The sequence below is a fragment of the Poecilia formosa genome, unplaced genomic scaffold (assembly GCF_000485575.1).
Source record: "Poecilia formosa unplaced genomic scaffold, Poecilia_formosa-5.1.2 Scaffold78, whole genome shotgun sequence".
Taxonomy (NCBI): domain Eukaryota; kingdom Metazoa; phylum Chordata; class Actinopteri; order Cyprinodontiformes; family Poeciliidae; genus Poecilia; species Poecilia formosa.
In genome coordinates, this window is record NW_006800017.1 from 693,608 (window position 1) to 715,655 (window position 22,048).

The 22,048-nt window shown below is 37.7% G+C and overlaps 4 protein-coding genes across 5 annotated transcripts; 2 read left to right on the forward strand and 2 right to left on the reverse strand.

Moving 5' to 3' along the window:
* The first annotated feature begins 626 nt into the window (after positions 1–626).
* LOC103140942 (zinc-activated ligand-gated ion channel) lies at positions 627–6,270 on the forward strand. The gene is made up of 9 exons (XM_007556315.2): positions 627–2,615; positions 2,692–2,837; positions 2,962–3,006; positions 3,089–3,195; positions 3,281–3,447; positions 4,115–4,230; positions 4,793–5,003; positions 5,125–5,283; positions 5,383–6,270. The coding sequence occupies exons 1-9, from the start codon at positions 2,576–2,578 to the stop codon at positions 5,634–5,636; spliced, it is 1,245 nt and encodes a 414-aa protein (XP_007556377.1). The 5' UTR covers positions 627–2,575; the 3' UTR covers positions 5,637–6,270.
* LOC103140941 (Golgi apparatus membrane protein TVP23 homolog B) lies at positions 6,184–8,416 on the reverse strand. Its single transcript, XM_007556314.2, has 7 exons — positions 8,317–8,416; positions 8,091–8,155; positions 7,860–8,004; positions 7,637–7,726; positions 6,924–7,049; positions 6,703–6,831; positions 6,184–6,616 (listed from the first exon to the last, which is right to left on the reverse strand). The coding sequence occupies exons 1-7, from the start codon at positions 8,326–8,328 to the stop codon at positions 6,590–6,592; spliced, it is 594 nt and encodes a 197-aa protein (XP_007556376.1). The 5' UTR covers positions 8,329–8,416; the 3' UTR covers positions 6,184–6,589.
* Positions 8,417–9,168: 752 nt separating this feature from the next.
* On the reverse strand, positions 9,169–12,750 carry otop2 (otopetrin 2). Its single transcript, XM_007556317.2, has 6 exons — positions 12,250–12,750; positions 12,011–12,159; positions 11,851–11,909; positions 10,600–10,742; positions 9,676–10,517; positions 9,169–9,591 (listed from the first exon to the last, which is right to left on the reverse strand). The coding sequence occupies exons 1-6, from the start codon at positions 12,680–12,682 to the stop codon at positions 9,421–9,423; spliced, it is 1,797 nt and encodes a 598-aa protein (XP_007556379.1). The 5' UTR covers positions 12,683–12,750; the 3' UTR covers positions 9,169–9,420.
* A 2,263-nt stretch (positions 12,751–15,013) lies between these two features.
* On the forward strand, positions 15,014–22,020 carry ush1ga (Usher syndrome 1Ga (autosomal recessive)). Of its 2 annotated transcripts, XM_007556318.2 has the most exons (4): positions 15,014–15,390; positions 18,321–18,774; positions 18,890–19,677; positions 21,244–22,020. In XM_007556318.2, the coding sequence occupies exons 1-4, from the start codon at positions 15,227–15,229 to the stop codon at positions 21,245–21,247; spliced, it is 1,410 nt and encodes a 469-aa protein (XP_007556380.1). In that variant the 5' UTR covers positions 15,014–15,226; the 3' UTR covers positions 21,248–22,020. The 2 variants fall into 2 exon arrangements, with proteins under 2 accessions (XP_007556380.1, XP_007556381.1); XM_007556319.2 differs by lacking the exon at positions 21,244–22,020 and having other exon boundaries at positions 18,890–19,681.
* The last annotated feature ends 28 nt before the right edge of the window (positions 22,021–22,048 follow it).

The window sequence follows — 22,048 nt, forward strand, 5'->3', positions numbered from 1 at the left end:
ACAATGCAGTTCTGATAAGACAAGATCACACCAAAACCAACGTGAAGAGAGTCAACTTTGAACGCCTCTTTATAGCAGCAATAGAGGGTATCTAAGGTTGCTGTAAAAATAGGCCGGCGACACCAAAACAACCTGGTTGTGTGCTTAAGAATAGAGTATGACACAGTTATCCATATTTGGAAGTTGAGCTATCTGATTAACTACTAGTTTTGCAAGATGATGAGTGAAAACAGATAAGAGACAATCCATTCAGAGATAACTGAGAGGAATACCTTATCTATTCTGTGTCCTTTAGAGACAATGGTTTTATTATGGTTTTATTTATTATGAATGGATGAAAATAGACACATAGAAAAAAATAAAACATGGTTTTATTTAGGAAGAAAAAAATAAAGTCACTGAAAAAGAAAGAAAATCAACATAAAACAATTACAAAGTTCTATTTTGTGTATGTGGATGGATGTATGAGACTACATAGAAAAAAATAAAATAAATAAATAAATAAATAAATAAATAAATACATACATACATACATACATACATACATACATACATAAAAATAAAAAATGTCCAATCTGATCACAGAGTAGTCAAAAAATTTCCCATGAAAGTCTCGTAACATTGTTCATGGAAATATTTTGTGAATTTCTAAGGACTCTGGCGTTTGAGAGAATCACGATCATACAGAGCATTGACAGAGTACTGCATTTATGAGCTCATTTTTTTTAAATATAAGCCAAAACAGTGTCAGAAGTTACTACATTGGAAAAAAGGTGCAAATACTGCATTTGGTTTTTGTGTGTGCCATGTCAAACCAAGTCAGGCAGGAGTCCTGTGTACACTAAAGAACAATGAAATTAAGAAATTAAACCATTAAACATTTTCCAAAATAATCAATTAGCTTTCATAAGGCGTGCTATCAGAGCATGTATCCAATTTGAAATGAACTTCAAAGGCTTTCCACTTTTAATAACAAAACTGATTTCAGATTACTGTAAGGTGTGCTTGAAATCTCAGAGCAGCTTTGCTTTACAAAATACAGAGAATGGAATATTAGTCCCTGTTTCCTAATTAACTTTATTGAACTGAACAGACAATAAACTGCACGCATACAAACAACAAAATGGACGGTACTTGGCAATTACACAGAGACAACTGTGGCTCAATGGGAAAAGTGGTTGTTTTGCAATCTAAAATTGTGGATTTGATTCTAACTTCCCCTTGCCACATGTTGATGTGTCCCCCAAGGCAAGGCACTAGAAAATCACTATGCATATTAAATCATTATATACAAAGAAACAACGAGGAAGGCAAAGGTGTAGAGATGAAAATACTTACAAAAAATGATATTATTAAACCTATAGGTGTCTACTGTTCCCATAACCTGGTAAAAAACAGCCACTTGTACTACACTTTGCTTTGTACAGAGGGGTCGGGGCTCCCTGCTGCTGAGAAAAAATGCTTCCTGGCGGCTGTTGAGGTTGCAAATGTTACCCAGTTGCTAACGTTTGCCTTTGACTTATGTAATGCTCCAGTTCGACGCCAAGAAGCTTACCAGAAACTGCGTGCGCTGTAAACCGTCTTGCACTGTAAAGTGCTGATCCAAACGAGGCGGTTGTTAATATATAATCAGTATCTGAAAGCCTGACCAACACGTACTAAACTTCCTCCATTGCTCCATTGCTACATCGCAATGCAGGATGGACACAGGCCAAAAAACTCAATAGACCACAGACCAGTGGGAACTGATTCTTGGCCAACCAGTAAACTGCAACATCCATTCGCCAGCTGTGCAGCGATGAAAAAAGACAGTTCAGGTGCAAATGTTGGCCGACAGAAGCCCAAAAGCTCCCCACATGCCTCCTCACAACACCAGACAATCCCCTTCCTGGGATTTCATCCTTCCCTTTTACTGTCATATCATTTGTGCATCACAAACCACATCTTTTCACATCAGTAGAATAAATGTTAGGCAGCTTAATTTAAAATCAACATTACGTAACAAAAATTGCATGTTGTTAAAGTTAATGAGCTCAAATAGCCTAGACAGTTCTTGGTAAAACTACAATTCATCAGCCAGCTGTCAAAGCAGTGTATTTAAAAAGCCACTCTTTAGCTTAATCATTGCAGTCTTAAATATTTGTTCTGTTTTTTATAATCACTTTTTGTGCAAGCTTGCCTCTCAATTACAGACTCATTGAGCTTGCTCCCCTCTTTTGCAGACACGTTCTTGTTGTAATAAGTAAGGAGCACAGCCTATGACAATGTCAAACACGACCTGTATGGGCTCTCCTGAAGCTACGGACAATGGGCAATACCACACCTGCGTTTTCACTGTTTGCACAGTCTTACTGAATAACACGAAAGAGATTAGCTGACAATGATTTAATGAAAGGCTTTTGTGGGCCAGTTATGTCGTCTGCACCAGTAGTGTTCTGCCCACTGTTTAAGAGATCTACTTAAAGAGTCACATCAAGCTGAAAATTGAAAGGATGAAAGGTGCAGTTATTAATTTATATCTAATCTAACTATTAAGATAAAAAAAATAAATAAATTTAGATTAAAAACTAAAAGAATGGAGAGTGCAATCGTTCTGCTGAGTTTGCTGATTTTTGGTAAGTAAATTTTAGAGACTTTTAAAAGATTTAAGGAAGTCTTTCTAAAATTACTGGAACACACGTCTTATTTTAGGATGTTCCCAAGCTGAAACCGAGTGCACGACTCGCAGATGTCTGGCCCAAATGTTAATTAGTAAAGAATATTTATCTTCACCTCAGTCTGAGAACTGCACCTTACTTGTTGACGTTCCATTAATTGAGTACGAAACGCTATCAGTCGTAAGTATTTTTTTCCCACACACTCCACAGAGGCAAGAACAAACTGTTCTCTACTTTGTTTAAAGATTCTTCCAAAGCTAATGTAAAGCAAAAATGTATAACTTTCTTATTTTTATTTTAACAGGACATGAAGGAACTGCATCTAATGAGTCGTCTGCAGGTTACAATTGTATGTGTTAAAAATTAAACATTAAGACAGAAAGATAAAACAGAATCTTATTTTAGTGACTGAATTTTACTTTAACGTACAGGCATGGGTGGATCCAGAGCTGGCATGGAATACATCAGTACATCAATTTGAAAAACTCATTTTGCCAGTAGATAAAGTGTGGACCCCATATATCTCTATAGAAAATGGGTGAGTGGCACAACATCCTATTCTTAAAAGAAACTCAGTCCATTGATCTGCTCAAGCTTACCGTCTCTGTTGGGAATATGTGCAGAAAAAGCTCCATGGAGCATGATTCGCCTGATCTCGTGGTGTACAGTAATGGTACAGTGGGGCACAAGGTGATCATAATTGCAGAAGTGAATTGTGGAATCAATCTGTTCAACTATCCTTTTGCTTTTGATGTGTGCCCCGTTGGACTTAAATCCACGCCGCCAAATGGTAAGAAATTCACTGATGCCATGATAACACATTCCATTCCTACCATTTTATGTTAGCTTCATATCCTTAAATTTTCACAGGGCATTGGCTAATGCATGCACTAGACTGCTCTGGCTTGTATCTATCAATTTACAGTACATTATGTACAATTTGAGCAACAATATTGATCTGTTTATGTATAGTTAAGTGAACTTTTTGCATACCATAAACTGAAAGAAGCTCTGTAGTACCATGTTCCCCAAACCCCATTTTAGCTAGCGACATTTCCACAGTGACTTTAATTGTTGGTATTGGAAATCATATTCAAACCAATGTTTCCTTTTTTTTTTTTTTTTTTTTTTTTTTTTTTTTTTTTTTTTTTTTTTAAAAAGGAAACACCAAAAAAAAAAAAAGTGTTTGAAAATTTCCTGATTTATTTCTTCTCCCATTAGGGTAGTAAAATTATTTTTTTTTTAAATGATGGATATAACTGCTGCAACAATGTTGAGTTTATACTCCAGACTACAATCTGTGTACTGATGTTTGATGATGATGTCCACACATTGATATTGGTTCATTCCAAACAAGGAACAAGGCCATCTCTACACCTCTTTAAAAGGGCAACATTCCAGATTTCTTTCTTACAGCAAATTAAGAAATTGTTAATATACTAGTTTTTCTAATGCAGAATGTGGCATAAGCATAAAAGTTGATCAAGTGAGGTTGGCAGACAGTTCGCGTGGAGACTGGGAAACGGAAGAAGTGAAGCTGGGGAAAAAGCGAGAGGATCGCAATTTTATTGACGTAAGTTCACAAAAAGAATAAATAAAAGCCAATTAACTGCATGATCAAATTGATATGAAATTCATTTATCTGACATATATTTCACATCCACCTGTAAACTGGAACATGGACCTAAATGTATTTATCCAAGTGAAGAGCTGCTAGATCAATTAGGTGATTAACATAGCCTGAAACTTTTTAGTAAAAAATATGTTTTGAAAGAAAAAGAAACAGCTTAGTGGACTTTGGAGAATTCCACTAAGCTTTAGTGGCCTTTATTTTTTATTTTTTATAAACAGTAGGTTTAATAAGTCCCCAAGAAATAGCTAGCAACAATTTAAGTAAAAATAAGCTTATAAGCTACCTAACTAACTTGAATCTAGCTCCCTTGCTGTAGTAAAAATTTAGTCTGATGAGTTTAAATAGTGTTCTCTTACTTAAGAGTTACTAAAAGGGAAGCCATACAGCGCTACAATAAAACAAATCACATTTTAATCAAAGTAATGCAATGCAGACTGTATTTTTTTTATTTTTTTTTGTTCCCTTTGTTCCTGTGTTACTGTGTCTTTTGTGCTCACCTCAGGTGTCTCTAAGGATCAGATATACCAACCCATTCATCACATTACTCTTGCCCACTATCTTGATCATGGTGGCCGATATAGTCAGCGGTGCTCTGCCACTGCAAGGTGGTGAGCGCAACTCTTTCAAGGTTACCTTGGTGCTCAGCTTCACCATGTTCCTGAACATTCTCACCAACGTGCTTCCTGGAGAGAGCAAGTGCAGCCCAGTCATCCGTGAGTCACGGGGCACACAAAAACAAACCAACTTGTTATGTGCAAAGCGATGAGACAATAAAAAAAAAGGAAAATATAAATCAGCAGCACAAATAACTACAACCATCTTTATGTTGCACAGGAATCCATTTCTGTGTTTGCCAAGTCCTGATGGTGATAAGCATGTTGGTATCCATGTTGTTGACAAGAGTGTCTCAAGATGGGCTGGATTTTTTCACCTCCTTCTTTAAAAGGCCTGCCCCTCAAAATGCAGAAGACAACAAAGAAAACGAGGATGCAGGTGAGTGAGGCTTTGTTGTCAAGGAAACGTACTGATAGTGAAGAGGGTTTTTTTTTTTTTTTTATGGAGTGACAGACTGTCTAATTTTGATCTCTGCAGAGACCAAAGGCGTCATCAGTGTCGTTCAGCAAGGTCTTTCTGAGGACTCTAAAATGCTCCAGAAGATGGTCAGATTCATAGAGGCTGTTGACACCAAACAGGCAGAAAGGGAACATCATCAGAAACTTGCAGATAAACTGGACAAAATCTTTTTCTGGTTGTATCTTATTTTTAGCTCTGGATATGTTGTTGCCATGACTTATGTTATGGCACAGTACACATGCAACATTGATCATTTTGACTTTTGGAACTAATGCAACGTAGAAGATAATGACTAATTATCCCATGTGATCCTACTAGAATATGTGTGTATAGACAATAGATAGATAATAATGATTGTGAAGCCACAGAGACCAGAGATGGAACTATACATTTCTTGTGTTATTCTTTATTTTATCTGTTAAATAAAACAAATATGTTCCCTACATTTTGATCTATGAGATTTGTTCACATATTGTGAAAATTCACTTACTGCACATTTTATCATTCGCAGCAGATTAATGTGGCATTTCACAAGAAAGGTCATTCAACGGATGTCTTAAACAAACATAAATTGGACTTTTTGCATAAACATTAAAAGTTGTATTCAGAAATATTCAGACTAAAGTACCGGCAAGAAAACAATAATGTTTGTTGCCACCTTGTGGCCAAACATTCACCTGGAGACGAAGTAGTGTTCTCGTCACTCTTGTCCTAAATTATTTTTTTTCCAATTACATTAACAGTACTTAGTTGAAATATTCTACATCACAAGGATATCAATACATATTTGCACAATATTTTGGACCAGAGGAAACAATAGAATTTTCACGATTTATTTTTAATGCACACAACGCCTTCTCAAAAATGCTAGTAAATGGCCATTTCATTTTACACATAAACAAACCATAGTGTAATTTACAACAAACAATAACAAACCTTCGAACACAAAAATGCAGCTTAGTCAAAGTAACGAAAGTACCAGAGGTTTGTTATATGTGTGAACTTTCCCCAACATTTTATACGTCCACAAGCTTACAAAAGTTGTGTAAAAAAAAAAAAAAAAAAAACTCACCTTGTGTTACTATCCGACACTGAATTTCTTAGAATCACCACATGTAAAGAAACAGCAAGATAACCGTCTACCTTCTCAATTACAAATATACTAACTTCCATCGAGTTCTGAGCCCCACCACCTCTTTTGTGTCTGAGTGCCTCCAATTCAGTTTCAACTTTTTGTTGTTTCCTTCATGGCCTTTAAAAAAAAAAAAAAAAAGACAAGTGTCACAATGTGCTCTGACAATACATTAAAAGTAAAGGTAAGCGTGACACTTCACAAACCTGTTTGAAAATCTGCCCACTGAGGTAGGACTTTGCCATGTTTCTCAGGCTGGACTTTCCACCCACTTTGCATCTGACATAACCGTACAAGTTGGCCCATTGCAAAACCAGCCCCATTATCACCACAACCTGAGGTGCAAAGTCACAAAGGGAATCATCACACACATGGCAGTATTTTATACAGGTAGCAATCTGACACATACACAAGGCACTGAACTCACCAGCCATTTGATGTTAAATGAGAAGATGGTGCTGAAGACAAAGATGGCCCAAAAAATGGGGCACACGATAAGGCCAAGCCAGAAGAGCCGCGACTCTGCAGCGGATATTTTGCTGACACCATCAGACTGTTTAGAGAGGATGGTGACAATTTATTTATTCCTGATAAATACGATAATCTAAGAGTCACTTGCATGTTATTCTATAATACGAGTCAAGGTACAGGACTGGCCAGAGGCTTACGAGCAGACATGACTCTAAAATAAAAACGTGGATCCCAAGTTTGAATTTAATGTGAATTTTAACTCTTCCACACTGGATCAAAAATGATATATTCAGGCTGAAATAATTACATACACTTCCTGTAATGCTTGGTTAAATGTCCTTTAGTTCAAACCAAAATCAAGTGCACCAACTCTCAAGCTCAGTAGAGGCACCCATTGTGGTACCGGTTGTGCTATGATGTCAACCAATTTCATTTCTACGTGAAGTTTAGCTCATATGTGAAATACCAAATATTCCCTAAATTCAAACGCCAATAGTTATATAAATCATATAAGTTCTGGTTGTCTTACCTTTCCAATTTGAAATAAAAGAGAGGTTATATAAATCGCTAAAAACATTAATATGACATTCATGCCAATGATGAATAGTGTTTCTAGACTTCTATAACAGGGACTTTAAAGGTTAACACTTCTTTTTTTCCAGTGCTTACCTTCCTTGATTCAAACACCCAGTGGCTTCTCCCATCTTCATCCACTTGATTCCACCATCTAAGGCCAACCAGTAATCTGCCAGATACATTCTAAACACATTCGATTCAAAATTATGAAATTTAAACGAACAATAAACCATTTTAGATAATAACAAACAAGTGTTTCAGGCGGAATTAATACATGTAGATATATATATATTTTTTAATAATCAGACACTCTCACCTTTACAGTCCAGAAGTCGCATGAAAGCAAGAGGATAATGGTGACCATGCAGACAATAAAACGACTACTAATAAGGTCACACAGTAAATAAACCAAGATGGCACTTGTGCGGAAGAAAAGGTGGAAGAACGATGCCAAAGGATGTCTGAAAAACACGTTTGAATTTTATTTCCAACCAGCTTACTTGTCCATGATAAGTGAGGAGACAAAAGAGATTTTAAAAAAACCTACTTAATGTTAGACTGTTTAAGTCTGAAGTTGTCCTCCTCACCAAAAAGAGGCGATTCTGTAGAGTCCTTAAAAACATGAAGACACACACACGAAATTAGCAAGAATCTTGTTCCGAGCTCCCAACACGTATTTTTGTCTATTTTAAGTCTTAACACAGATATGACGCATAATGCTCAATCAAGCAATAACCTCATAAATGTGACAAAAAATACATTAAATAAATCACCTGTCGATGCATCTCTGACACAGAATGAGTTTCCTGATGACGTGGATGTAAACAAACTCGTGTGCTAAGGACCCGAAGAAAGGGTGGCCATCATTTTTGCCTGATTTAAATATTCTAATATCTACACACCATGATTTTAGCAACAGGAGTCGCTTGCTACAAACATACGACCGGGTGCTGGTCTTAAACATCACCAGGCGATATAATCTCCAAAAACAGACCATGAAGAAGTTAAAAAATGATTGTATGGAACAGTTGTGCCACCATTATTAGAATAGATTTGATTAAAGTCGATTGCCATAATTTCTTTGCTTAGTCTGTTAGGTATTATTGTATTAGCTGGTGTTTCTTTCTGTTGTAATTGTATAAACTGTGAGCTTAAAGGTTTCGGGACCCAGTGAGTCCATCAGGTTTTCTGGGTATTCCAGTGACAGATTTGTACCACCAGGGGGCTCTGTCAAGCAGATATTTGTATGTTAACCATTGGTTTTACAGTAAATGAGGTATCAACTACTTTATCAGCTGCCTTAGTTTGGCATGTTTAAATACAGTATGAAGGGACCTATTGAATAATATTTTTAATAGCTAAAACTAAGGTTTTTAAATATGGGTGTATTGCGTCTTTACATTTATTTATGTATTGTTGTGCTCTTTAGACTTCATGAAAATGTTAATAGTGTCCCAAAACCATTATCTCAGACAAAGGGTAGTAAAGTTTACTGCAAATAACAACAGCAATAATAATAATAATAATAATAATAATAATAATAATAATAATAATAATAATAATAATAATAATAATAATCACAATTAAACAAAAATAATTAATGATAATAATAGTCATGGTTTGAATTTTGAATTTTTTTTTATTGTCTGCAAATAAAGTTAACAGAATAAATCAGCTTTTACAAGATTAGCTATACAAGGCATTCATATGAATACAATTTTGAACAAATTTACACCGTCACATATTGATGCCACTTCATTAGAAAGTAATTGATATTGTCCCTTTTTGACGAAAAGCACCAATCAAGAACATCCAGTACAAAACAGTTTAGTAATGCTCAGATCCAGCTTTTTGTGCACTCATTGCAAGATGTTGATTTATGAGTTTAAATAGACTTCAAATAAACTGGCAACTGAGTGCATTCGGTAAAAGATGCCGAAAGGAAGACCCACGTTCACGATAACAGCCCACATGCTGGATTGGTAAAACTGTGTTTCGGTGTCATGATCAAACTGGGGACGAGCACCAAAGGCTGGCATGATCCACAGCTGTGAAAAAAAGAAACAAGAGACTTAGTGTTAAGTGAACCGATCACAGTGGATGTGAGAAAAAGGGGAAAAAAAGGTACTTACAATGACGTTACCCAGCAGCAGGAATGCGCAGACCTCTCTCAACACTCGCCTCTTCCACAGGAGTTTGTGTTTGTGCTCCGCTCTCCCACCGTGGCCACGTGCTTCTACATCAGGTCTGGGATTATTGTCCAGGTCCACTTCTTCAAGTTTCCTTCCATCTTTGCTGGATTCCACCACGTACTGATTTTCAACCACTGTGTCAGCCTCCACCTCATGAAAGGGCTCCCGGTGCAGGCCCTCAATTATGAAAAAGTTCTGCAGGCCTAGCTGGATCACCATCAGTATTCCCCATGTCAAATTGAGCCTGTCCAGGTGACCCTTGGCCCCAGTTGCAACCATGGCTACGATGGAGAAATAGCTGATGATGAATTGCCCCAGCGAGGCTCCCACTAGCAGCCCCACATCCAGACTGCGGGTGGGGTTCTTCTCTGAGATGTGCTCCCTGTGGTCCACCCTGAAGATAGCGCTTCCGATGACGGTGCAGACAGACATCAATGTGACAATGACGATATTCATGACAAAGTGTATCATCACTGCTGTATCACGGCTCTCTTCATCTGACTTTGCTTTCATTTCAATCTCATACTCAATGAATGTTGCGATGCCTGCGACCACAAGGAGGAGCCCCAAAATAGGACCGATGAATACTTCCTTGAGGCTGAATCTCACGTGGTGGTGGTTGCTTTCTGATTCTACTCGTCCCACATTCTTCCACATGACGAAGGCCATGGCGGAGGCAAAGAGGCAGTACTCGATGTTGAAAGGGTACAGGTAGTAATAGGCATCCTTGAAGATGCTGCAGGAACTGTGGCTGCACTCGCACTTGTCATTCCCATAACTGGCTGTAATTCCACACAGATATGACAGTGTCACGTTGTTTATTCATTAATGACTGTGAAACCAGCTTTCATCTGCTTAGCTTACCTCTATAGATGTACATCTGTCTTCTTGAGAGCTTGGTGACATTGGTCGGCTCATCTGGAAAAACTGTTTGATGAAGAGACTCCTCAGTGACCTCAGTCATCCATAAAACAAGATTTGTGGAGAGGGTAAGCATCAGCCCACATCTAAAATATCAAAAAGACAGAGAAAATGAACAAAGTTATTCCAGAGACACATCCCACGCTATTCTAGTTCACACTTGATTACGTATAATCATCAGTTTGCAGGTCAAATACAGAAAAAATTTGAATTATTTTCTATTTAATAAATGCATCAAAGCTAAGACCATTTTTGGTCTATAAAACATCAACCAACACTCTTAAATGCACTTTCGTTTGCATTTAGCAAACATTCTATGATGCTTAAATATTTTTATGCATAACTGGGGTTTTTATTGCAAACCTTTCATTTTCTGTTTGACTCAAAACCACAGCCTTCATCAAGGTACCTACAGCACTTTTCTCTTTTATGTGTGACAGTATAGATATCAGGTTCAGTCAAATTTAGAATCAGTAGGTTAGTCCTATCAGCCGGGGACAGTCCGGTTTAGTGCATTGCTGCTAATGATTATAAATCAAAAACGGCAAATCTTTCTAAAGAAAGCTTGCAAAATTACTGCTAAACAAAAACAAAGCAGTCAATTGATAAATATATATATATATATATATATATATATAGAAAAGCCTGATGAAGTGAAACAGTTATTTTCTCATATTTTTATATCCAAAACAAATAACTCCTATGTTTAAGAGCCTGTAAAAGTCAAGAATATTAACAGTAAAGAAATTTGTGGTTCTCATTTTTTAGTTAATGCATTAAGTAAGATAAATGCTGCAACCTGAAATTCCTCTGGATTTGGGTCCCACATAGATTTTACTCAGGATTGAATGAGCTTCTTGTAGAGTAGAACATAAACCAATATCAGCCAAATCAGATGAGTCCCAGTCTGTAGACCTTATTTGGATTTTAAACCCATTAAGCCATACTCTTATTCTACACAGAATCGTCTTGTTTTCTACATACAGTATAAATTAAGTTAACATCAAAGCCATTATTTATCTTGCAGCCCATTTCTGAGACACTGCTATCCACTCATCTCCACCCCATATTTAAATGGTGGTTGGAGAGGCAAAAGTACAGGTTTCGTTTCTTTGTTTCTCAGGTAGAGTGTCTCGTGTGTGCTGGGACAGAAAATAAACAAATAAAGAACATGCAAATACCCTAAAAACCTACCGTGAAAGGTTCTTTTGGACCTGCACACAGTCCCTTGAATGAATCCACAGAAAGTATGTCTGCAAGTGCAAAACACAAAAATTGTAACATTTTCTAACCACCGGAAATGGAGAACATTAAGAACGCCAATTTTTCATTTATGGGTTTTTTTTTTTTTTACCTGCACAAGAATAAAGACAATTTGTACCACGGGAAATGCAACTTTAACTTTGATGGAAACACCTGGGTCACAGTGGAGGTAACCCGCATAGCTGGCAATCTTAAAGACATCCATGATGACACTGAGGACTCCAAACAGAAGAAGTCCAGCTAAAAGCAAAGCAACATGTAGAGGAAAGTGATTAAACTGTCCAAGACATACATACATAAATTGTTTAGCAGTTAAATTTTTCACTGTACCTCTGAGCCAAATGGGTCCTGCATGCCTGTCCTTGAAGACAGCATTTTCTGTCTTTGAATTGTAAATGGTGAAATAGACCATCCAGACGGAGGTGAGCAGGAACAGGAAGAGAATGAAAATCTGCAGGTCTGTGATGTCGATATTGACACTGCTCGAAGTGCTCCCACTAACGAAGGCGCAACCCAAGATCAGGATGTTGAGGCAGATGATCGCAGACAACATCCATCCCCAGTTTCTGCCCCGGTCCCGTGCACCTTCAGTTGAGGAAGCGTCCATCTCTGGCTCACTGACACCCATGGCTGAGTCTGCTGCATTTATGTTGTTGGAGAGGTGTGCCTCCTCCAGCTCCCTGTCCTGGGCTGTCATCTTGCAGGGCTCACATAAATTACCACTGGTCAAACATTCGCACGGGTAGCCCGGGTTGATGCACATGGCTGTTCTTTCAGACTCCTTTTTTTTTTTTTACAGGTGAGCTGTTTGCTGCATCTGGAAAAGAGAAATGAGACGTGTCAGTTTCAACAGTCAGATCCAATCCTTTACTCCCTAATAGAGACACATCCCACGCAAACGGAAACGTTTCCAAAGATTATAGAATCAGTATTTGTCATGGTGTGATTCCCTTCTGTGGTTTTGAGCTGAACATTTTCCACACCAATTATGCTATGTTCTTTATATCATCAATATTTTTCTGCTGAATCTTTTGAAAAAAAAAAATAGCATCAACAACATAGTACAAGCTTTCAAAATAAGGTGTTCACATCATCAACCACACAGCATCTGAAACTCTCAGCATATGTGTGAGCTTACCTGCTGTGGAGTGATGTCCTGGGAAACAAGCTGCTGTGGCTTTTATATTTCTCCAAAACCAAACTTGTTTATATCCAAAGAGTCATAAAATATCTGCCTGTTTGGAACAACAGCATAGTATCAACAAATACAAGATGTTTAGCACAAAACACTACAGTAAAGTTCATAGCACAATTCCAGGAATATCCTCTTCCCGTTAATTTCAAAGTTTTTGGAAAATACAAACTCCATTCCGGATTGCCAGAACTTTGTTCTTGATATCACACAAAATATTTCACTACATGAAAGTTGAACAAAGTAGCTCCAATGCCTTGAATTCACAGATGCAAAATCTGTATTTTATGTTAGTTTTTGTTTGTTTGTTTGTTTGTTTGTTTGTTTGTTTGTTTGTTTGTTTGTTTGTTTGTTTGTTTGTTTGTTTTCAACTTGACCGTCGTCAGACAAAATTGCATCCAAGTTATTTTTAATAAACGCAATCAGTATCTTTAGCACCTATGCTAAAGATAAGTCAAAGCAGGTATGCTTTGACTTATTGGTGTACCTTACAGTGCATGTTCCAGTATCCTACTTAAAGTGTGTTCACTAACTAATATTAATTTTCAGCTTGTCGTGTTTGCATTTGCAGTTCAGGGTGGAAACTTTGAAAAAGTCAATTTTGAAGTCTGGAAAACCGCAGTGAGGTGACACTACCTGTTAACCTGCCACAGTGACACATTGCTTACATATATATTTGCACTCTAACCTTTACACAACTAATTTATTAACTAATCATTTATTAATATGATTTATTGTGTTATGTAATATTTGATCATATATATTATGTAAACTTAGAGCAACACATGAAAACATCAAGAGTAAAAGCAGACTCTTTCAAAGCCCTAAGCACAGCTTTATGAGCTTTTATTAGATGACATGTTTAAACACAATAATCATCTTCTATTAATGGAGCATAAGAGGAATTTCTGTACATTATGACTGTAAGAAAGAATGAAATAAATGTGTCAATCCCAGGGCTTGAAGCAATGAGACACTTTGCATAGGTGACATTTTTCATGCAATTCATACAAGAAATATTGACTAGTTGCACAACACTTGCACAGTTTGAATGTTTTCTCAACAAAATCACAATTCCAAGCTAATTTTCAGCATTTCTGCTGCTCACTCTGGCTTAGAGAACTGTTTACATACACATTGACTGATAGCAGTCAATATGGAATAGCCTTTTTTTTTCTCCCCAGGGTTCCTTGTGAATACCACTAACTTGACCCCAATTCCTGTTTTTTTTTTTTTTTTCAGAAAATTAAAGAACAAGGCTGTGGGTGACATACAGGTGAATCCAAACAAATTGGAACATCTCTAAAATGTACATTATTTCATTTTGCACTTTATAAATCTTTCTAACGCTCTTGAATAGACGGACTTTCCTTCTGTGTTGCCTTTTTCACACTTTCTCCTTCCACTCAACATTTCGAACTTGGATACAGCACTTTGTGATCAGGCACTTCCTCTCCATTTGGAGGTTGTCAGTGACTGTGTTACACAACTGTAACATCCCTTTAGGCTGTATCCTATGTGTATTAAAGCCTTTCTTATTGGCCTAACGTACTGTTCTACTTTGTGAAAAAGGCGAACTTTGGGTTTTCATTATCTGTAAATCATGTTATCAAAAAAAATGAAAAAGAGAGAAAAGCTAGTCATCTGTCTGCGCGTAATTATTCACCAAAATGTGTGAATTTCAATATTGCATAAAAATTGACGTTTCTGTAATACATTTTATTGATATGCATTTGTAAAACTGGAGGTCAGTGTAGCGGAAGGCAACTTGAGGTGAGCACCAGGTGAGCCCCAACCAAGCTTTTTCTGGTCAAGCCCACCTGATCAGAAAAATTTTCTTTACCGGAGAGTGCAGTTTGCCTTTTTTTTTTGGGGGGGAGGGGGTATCTTATCTCTGATTCACCTCGTCCACCGGGAGCAGTGTTGACCCGCGCTGTGTGCGCCATCGCGTCCCTAGAAACGCGCTTCCTCTTACATACCAGGAGCGAGTCCCTCTGGGTGAACCAAGAGGCAAAATGGGACCCGATTAATCAGCCTGCCGCCGCCTCATGACTGGGACCATGGAGGTTGTGGTGAAACGGAATGGCTTTGCGCACGGCGAACTGATTCAGCACCATGAATGACAGGTATCACAAGGCGGCCCGGGACGGCTACCTGGACCTGCTGAAGGAGGCGACGAGGAAGGATCTGAACGCGCCGGACGAGGATGGCATGACACCGACTTTATGGGCGGCCTACCACGGCAACCTGGAGGCTCTGCGGCTGATCGTGGCCAGGGGGTGGGTATGATTTATGACGAAGTATACCCAATAAATCCTAGGCTTTAAAATGCATCTGAAGGTTCATCATAGATGATTTCTGAATACATTTTTATTTCGATTGTTGCTTACTGTAATCTGAGATTTTTATTTTATTAAATTTTTTACCCGTTCAACAGCTCGTTTGGTGCGTAATTCAACTTAATGGACGTAGCGCCTGAATACAGCTCATTTAAATTATTCTGCCAGCTTATGTGGAAACATTTAGAAGAAAATGTAGTCACTTAGAGGACAAAGGCAGATTTTGTAGTGCAACAAACTACCACACACACCAATTTCTCAAAGTACGATGCTTCCATGAAACACTGTGGGGATAGTCTTAAGCCGTCTTTCCCGTTTGCTGTGTTTCCCACAAGCTTTGTGGCAATATTTAAATGCTACTCCTTGTGTATTTGTTTCAACTGTGATTATCGTTGTGCCCTTTTCCATCAAGATCAGACCTGTGGAGTCAACAAATAGTTGTCATGTCAATAGATGTTCCCACCTGAGCTGTGGATCTATCTGGAGCTCCTCCAGAGCCACATTGAGTCTCTTGGATCCTTCTTTGATTCCTTGCCCAGGATATCACTTTAGGCTCCCACTTCCATTTCAAAATCATACACTATTTTGCACATAAAATACAGATACATTGATAAGGATATAAGGTGAGCACTATCATAAGGCACTGCCCGTTCACAGTTCCTCAAGTAATTATTCGATTGTTAGTAATTATTGTTAGAGCAAACAAATCAATTTTATCTATTAGTAGATCTGTATTTGTCTTTGTAAGTAGAAGGTGTCAGTCTTTTGATTTTTCCCTTTTTTAAGTTAGTTTCACAGTTTTATGAAAAGAACTAGGAAATATTTCATTCTGGTTTTCAGAAGATGCTTTATGAAGATTTTTGGTAAGAATAGCACTGCTCTATTTTTTGTAGAGCAGTTCATTTCTCATCTCATCGGGTTGACCTGGTTTCCGAGTCAGCCAGAACAAAACGTGATTCTGCTTCACTTAGCAAATTTAAAGACAACATCACATCATTAAACGATGCTTAATTTGTCAGAGACAATTTATTAAGAGTTAAAAAAAACAAATAAAAAAAAAACACCAGGGACAGTTTTAGCAGGTTATCAGTGAAGACTGTCAGCTCTAATTTTATAATAAATTCAGTTTGAATTTGTTCATTTTAAAGATGAGTTTGTTCAGGGGTCCTCAAGAACTCCCAAAACACTCAAGATGACCTCGGCTTTAGTTCAGTATTTCCCACGATTCGAGTGTACACAGAGCTGCAGCACATAGGAGACATAAAATACTGATTGTCCAGTGGAATGAAAATAAACACTAATAGTTACCATAAATCAAACTTGTGAGACAATAAACAAAGGAGAGAGGTCCAAGTGTCATGGGAAAGGTGCCCTATCTGCTATGTTTGGCTCATATATCGCATTGAGCTACCTGCAGTGGCGTTAAACTGTCACTGAATGTGAGGACAGAAACAGACCATCAGATAATAATGAGACAAGGCATCTGACACTATTGTGCTAAGCATTTTACCACAGATATAAATTGCGACACATAAAGCCATCGTGTTAGATACCTTTGTGCAATTACCATTTTGTATGATTTGAACTCAGATGGTCATAAATATATCATCTGAGTATAAGTAACTTACATGTGTTCTGTTTCTTAAATTTATAGTATGTTCCCTGAACTTTTTTCAACTCTGTGCTCACGCTGTAATTCCTTTTGGTCAGAGTTTTATTGTTGTCTTATGTGGCTGTTTACCCATCACTGTCAGTCATCAGCACTGAAGATAACCCATTGCCTCAACACAAATTCCATGAACCATTCGTTCTAAATAAAAAAAAAATTCCCAAATTTCTATCCTCTCTTCGATTTTGATGAAACACGAAGGACGCTCCATCGAAATCAGAACCGGGTGTTGAAAATCGCTGCCCAAGAATGACACATATCAAAAATCCTTACAGTGACACCCATCAATAATAAATCTGCAGTAGTTTCATGTCCATAGCATAAAATATGCAGGAGTCTATGTGGCTACCATGGAGGACAAAGAAGAGGCAGAACAGTTTGGCAAGAAGTGGCTTTATATAAAACCTTCAATAAAATAAATGAAATATATTTTAACTGAAGTTAACTTAACATTTTGTTGGAGTAGGTACCAGAAGAAATGCTTATTCATATATAGAAGTAACTTAAAATAAAGATGCCAAGAAACATTTGAATACAGTTTGATAAAGTATATAAGGAAAAAAAAAAATAATTTGTTAAATTTGCATATTACGTTTATCTTGCGACAAAAAGGTTGAGATAATCAGTGAAAAGCTTGAAAACTCATCTTTGGCTGTTATCCAGCAAGCATGTTGCTTGATCTGACTTGAGGAATTCAGGAGGACATCACCAGTCAGACCAAACTGTGTCAGGTGCAATTTATGTGGCCTCCCTTGAAACAGGATACAGGTAGTGGAGCCGTGATGCTGGCAAGCCAGCGGTCGTATTACAGACCTAAAGCAACAGTGCAACACACATTAAGGTAGTCCTCGGGTCGCGGACGGTCAGGAAAGCGAGGACTGAAGTATTGCACTGGAGGACATTAGTTGATTGCTGATTGAAAAAAAAAAAAAAAAAAAAAAAAAAAAAAACAAAACAGAAAAATAATTGCCCTAAACCAAGCCAGCATTCAGGCTTAGTTGTAGAAAGTAATCTAGAACTTAACTTTCCAAAATCTTTTTCAAAATTTCATAATCAATAAGGATTTAGTGAATAACATTTTATAGCCAAGTCAACATGGCTTGGTTTGGCCAGTTTTTTCCCCCCTTTATAAATAAAATCATTATTGTAAAACAGCATTTTGTATTTACTCTGGTTACCTTTTGACTGTTTTGGCCAACAGAGGCAACCCAGACAAGTGTGACATATGGGGGAACACACCACTCCACTTGGCAGCTGCCAATGGTCATCTCGACTGCCTTTTCTTCCTGGTGTCTTTCGGTGCCAACATATGGTGCCTAGACAATGACTACCACACACCCCTGGACATGGCCGCCACGAAGAACCACATGGACTGTGTCCGCTACTTGGATTCCATCGCTGCCAAGCAAACAGGGCTAAATCCTAAACTGGTCGGCAAACTGAAGGACCGGGCATTTCGTGATGCTGAGCGACGGATCAGAGAGTGTGCTAAGATGCAGAAGAAACACCGCAAACGCATGGAGCGAAAGTTTCATAAAGAAACCTCCGAGGCTTCCGCTTCAGATGTCATGAGTTTCTCCAGTTACACTGGCAGCTCCGTTAGCCACAAGCTACGCAACTTCAGCACAGCCACTATCAGTGTGCCATATTCTCAGGTTGGGACTTTTTCTGTGGTTTAAGTTTGCGTACACTAATTGACATATTTAAATGTACTTGAAATGATTAAAACACTTTGATTGCTTCGTTGTTGCATTGTTTCTGTACTGTTAGGCAACTCTCCATGCCACAAACCGAGGGAAGACAAAGATTCAAAAGAAGCTGGAGAAGAGAAAGCAAGGAGATGGAACTTTTAAAATTTACGAAGATGGAAGAAAGAGTGTGCGCTCCCTTTCTGGACTTCAGTTAGGTAATGATGTCATGTTTGTCAAGCAGGGGACTTACATCAACCCAAAAGACAGAGGGCGTCGAAATGTTCGAGATATGTTCCCCAGAGACAACGACGATGCCATTTCTCGTGCCATGAGTGAGCCAGACCTTCTTGGACCAGATATGGACTACTCTGAGATCAGCACAGACTCCGGACATGATTCTCTGTTTAACAGACCGGGTCTGGGCACCATGGTCTTTAGAAGAAACTACATAAGTGGAGGAATGTTCAACCTCGGTGCTCGAGACACGACCCGCTCAGGTAATAATGTGCGTTTACGCAGTCGGTTGCAGCACTATCCAAGTATAGACGAAGACAGCATTGGAAGCGCACGCAGCCTGCAGGAAAGAAACATGGAAGAGTTGCCTTGGGAAGAAGTTGAATTAGGGTTGGATGATGACGATGAGCCTGATACAAGCCCTCTGGAGGTCTTCCTTGCCACACTAAGCATGAGCGAGTTTTACTCCATATTCAAAAGAGAGAAGATCGACTTAGAAGCTCTCCTGCTTTGCTCTGATCAAGACCTTAAGAGCATTCATATCCCGTTAGGGCCAAGGAAAAAGCTATTAGATGCCTGCCAGAGACGACTGGAGACCATGGAGGACCCAGACTCCATTGAAGACACCGAATTGTGAGTATTGGTAATTTTATTTGTTCGAAAGTCTAAGCAAAGAAATATTTATTGGATTTATCGGTTTTCAAAATTTCTTCAGCTGCCACTGAAATATTGACCAAATCTTTATCTTTGGATGCAAAGCATTTACAATGACAGCATTCTCATTACATCTGTGAAGATGCACTACAGCTACTAAATATATAGTATTTGGCTAGATAGAGGTGATTGTCAGTGACTGGACAACAATCTGTTAAGACAATACAATATCACCATTTCTTTCTCAATGTAGAGCATGAAACCACCAAAACTGCAAAGTTACAAAACGGTGAGGGGTAGATGCACTACTACACTTTAAGATGCAAAGTATCTGGCTAATATGGTGGCACTTGTAACAGATACCCTGACATTTTGTAAAGAGTTGATGTATTTGTAAATGTAGGACCTCCTTTCCAGGATTATTGTCTAGGGTGAATTTAGCCATATGTGATGGATTTACGCCTTCGTTTGTGAAATCAAACCTTAATGTTTTAAGAATTTCATTAGATTTTTATTAATATTCAATTCCACAAAGCTGGTATTTACTCTGATTCCCATCTGAGAGCTATGGGAATCACATCCATTCTGTAAGAACAACTCCAGTAGGTCCAAAAATCCATGTGCAGTTTATTTGCTTGGACTGATGAGTACTTGGTGTTAAATTAAAAGCATTACTGAAGTATAGCATTGACTTTATGATTACTGTAATTCAGTATGCATCCAAGAAAAATATTTTTGAATGAAAATTAGAAATTAGAATGAAACTTTAGATTTCTGAACAACCTAAGCTCATACAACACCTCCAGAAGTTTAAATCCACAAATATCTTGATGGAAGCAGGCCGTACTCTGACAGTTCTTCTGTTTATTGCACCTCAAAACCAATGTAGCTAGACAAAACATCAGTTATATACCTATATAAGGAGAGGGTATTATATTTTTTATTAAGATTTACAGAGGAAACACAACTAAATAAGTGAGGGAATCAGGATATAGCTGTGAGCAAAGGTCTAGTAATGTAAGGCACAAACAGATTTATCCTAGATTAAATGTTTCTTTGTGTTCCAGAGGGCCATTTGAACAAAAAAGAATATGCAATATAAACACACAAGTTATCCATGCAGTTTTGCGTCTCTCTATAATGTAGTTAAATTATAGGAGTGCTTGATGTCAGGTTTTAAGCCTGACATTAATCAAGCTGGTGTCTTGATTATGTAAAGAGTATTTAAGTCAGGAATATGCTTTTAAAAGTTCAGCCAACAACAAAGATGATGCTTTTCTGAATGTTTTGTTTAGTCACTTTATATTCAGTTTTCACATGAATTAACCGTTCAACAAAATTAGAAAGTAGACGCACAATTTAGAAATGGGAAATACAATTTCTGTCACCTACTACCCTTTCATAAAGAAAAAAACATTTTACATTATTTTTTTTGTTAAACTTTATTCAAGAAGCATTTTCTTAACATGTCAAAAAAAAAACAAAAAAAATCGTATTAATAATAAAAACATGAACTGTAAACTATGCTTTTGGTTTTTCCCACAGGTAATAGAAGCTGTGGATATTCACTTTGCTGCATTGTGGGACATGATGGAATCAATCTTCATATTGAGCAGGAAGAACTTAACAGTTTTTACTGTTACTGGAAAAGCAGACTGAATATTGTCATGGTTAATATGTCAACCGAGAGGAAATGGGTGAGATAAACTCTTAACATGATTCCTCCTTGTTGGCTTTGGGGATAACAGAATGTGTCTTTCTTTGTTGGTTGGATAGTCGGAGTTGATTTCACAAACTGAAAGATAGTTTTCAATGGACAGCTGTTTTGCCATGTCATGCTGCATGCACTGCGATAATGGCTCTAAGAGATATCATCCCCTGTGGGGTTAATCCAACCACTTCATGTGCCTGCATTGTTTGTGCCTGTCCATTTGCTTAAAAAGTGCAGTGTTGATATGTTTATGAATACATAGACACAAACCTAAATCTAAGATTATATCTAATGTTAGACTAACCACTATTTGAAGCAATGCTTTTTTCACATTGAATTATTTTGAACTGTATATGTTTACATGCGGGATGCCATGTTTGTCTAAATATGCTTCAAAAGGCAATGACGGGCCAATTGTTTGTCGAGATGACTGCTGTAATTTACTGTAGTGCTATGCATTGTGTACCCCCTTTTTCAAGTCTTCCAGCTGTTTTTACCTCAGTATTTTTCATTTACATCTGAACAGTAACATATATTATTACCTATCTCAACAACAACAACAAAAAAAAGTTTACTTCATTGTAAATAAAATTGCTAGTCTTTTCAGAGTCCAACCTGGTAAAGATCTAGTGTTTTTTG